Below are 1,257 nucleotides of genomic sequence, written 5' to 3'. Positions count from 1 at the left end.
AGTCATGAAGGATGTAAAGCATTTTGTCAAACACAAAAACTGAAGCCTTGTCGTTTACTTACACTCTAACACATGTTTTGTTGATTTGACTGTAAATTAGTACATTCACAACAACTCCTTACTATGGAAGCAATATGCAGCTGTGAAGTTGCAGATTTTCACAGTACAACTATTCTCAGCAGGTTTGGGCTGTATAATCTGCAAACATCATACTGATGTAGATTTGCAAGGTATTGTTTACTGGAAGTAAAATTTCAGTAATATTGAAGGACGAAACATGTTTCTTGAATTACTTTAGTTTATCAATCATTGTTTTTAATTGATTTGATTGGAGTTTTTTATTGCATGAGCTAATATTTATATTTTACTGTAATTAATGCGCAGAGCTGCACAACATGATTTGAAGCAATCACATTTAGTAGTTTATTTCCATAAACATGTTGTACAGAACTGAGGCTTTGTACTGAAATGGTTTAATATTAACTCAACAGTAAGGTTAACATACAGAGGTGGGTGATTATTTGCATCTGCATTGCAATCTCTCCTTGCACTGTTAACCTTTTTTTTTTGTCATTTTAACAGTAAATTGTTGTATAATGAGGGTTAAAATAATGAACATACGTATTCCTGCAGGGAAAGTGGTTTTTAAGAGTAAAATTATTGCATAACCAGCAGTTACATAGTGCACAATAATATTTTTATCTTGATGGTGTAGATTTATAATGATTACTGTAATTTCAAAATAATGACCAAAATAGAAAATGGGCAGCATTGCACACTGATATAAAACAGGCTAGAGTGGAAAATTTTGATTATCATTCTATAATTTTTTTTACCGGTTCCAATGATGTTCCTGTAATTAATGCATAGGTACAGCCATAACTTGACTTACCATGAACTTCTGGAGCACTGAAAAAAATTATGTCGTATTTTAGATAGCAGTAAGAGTTATTGTTATTGGATTTGTGCTGTCGTTTGACAGTAGCACTGGTGGCTCCCTGCAAAACTTAAAATACAAGAGCTGCAGTGAAATTCGCACTTTATTGCTGTTATTTTAACGGCAAACAATTTACAGTGTAACATTCAGAAATAAATATACAGATAAACTTACCGCAGATCTTCATGCCTAATTTTCTTGTACATCCATGAGCTACTCCACACCACGCATCATAACCTAAAAAAACAAAAAAAAAACCCAAAGACTATTGTAATATTATCATCATTCTCTATATTGAGTGTTTTTGGTTTTGCTTTGTT

The 1,257-nt window shown here is 32.2% G+C and overlaps 1 protein-coding gene across 2 annotated transcripts in view; it reads right to left on the bottom strand.

Moving 5' to 3' along the window:
- Positions 1-1,257, bottom strand: part of LOC106955245 (glutamate decarboxylase 1) — a 23,284-nt gene that overhangs the window by 15,941 nt on the left and 6,086 nt on the right. For both annotated transcript variants that reach the window (XM_015045324.1, XM_015045333.1), the window contains exon 3: positions 1,112-1,174. In XM_015045324.1, coding sequence (XP_014900810.1) covers positions 1,112-1,174 — 63 coding nt within the window. The remainder of the gene's footprint in view (positions 1-1,111; positions 1,175-1,257) is intronic.

The sequence above is a fragment of the Poecilia latipinna genome, unplaced genomic scaffold (assembly GCF_001443285.1).
Source record: "Poecilia latipinna isolate Pla-1442-1.1 unplaced genomic scaffold, P_latipinna-1.0 Scaffold37, whole genome shotgun sequence".
Classification (NCBI taxonomy): Eukaryota; Metazoa; Chordata; class Actinopteri; order Cyprinodontiformes; family Poeciliidae; genus Poecilia; species Poecilia latipinna.
Note: the sequence above shows the minus strand (reverse complement) of the source record. Positions and strands in the feature narration are given on the sequence as shown.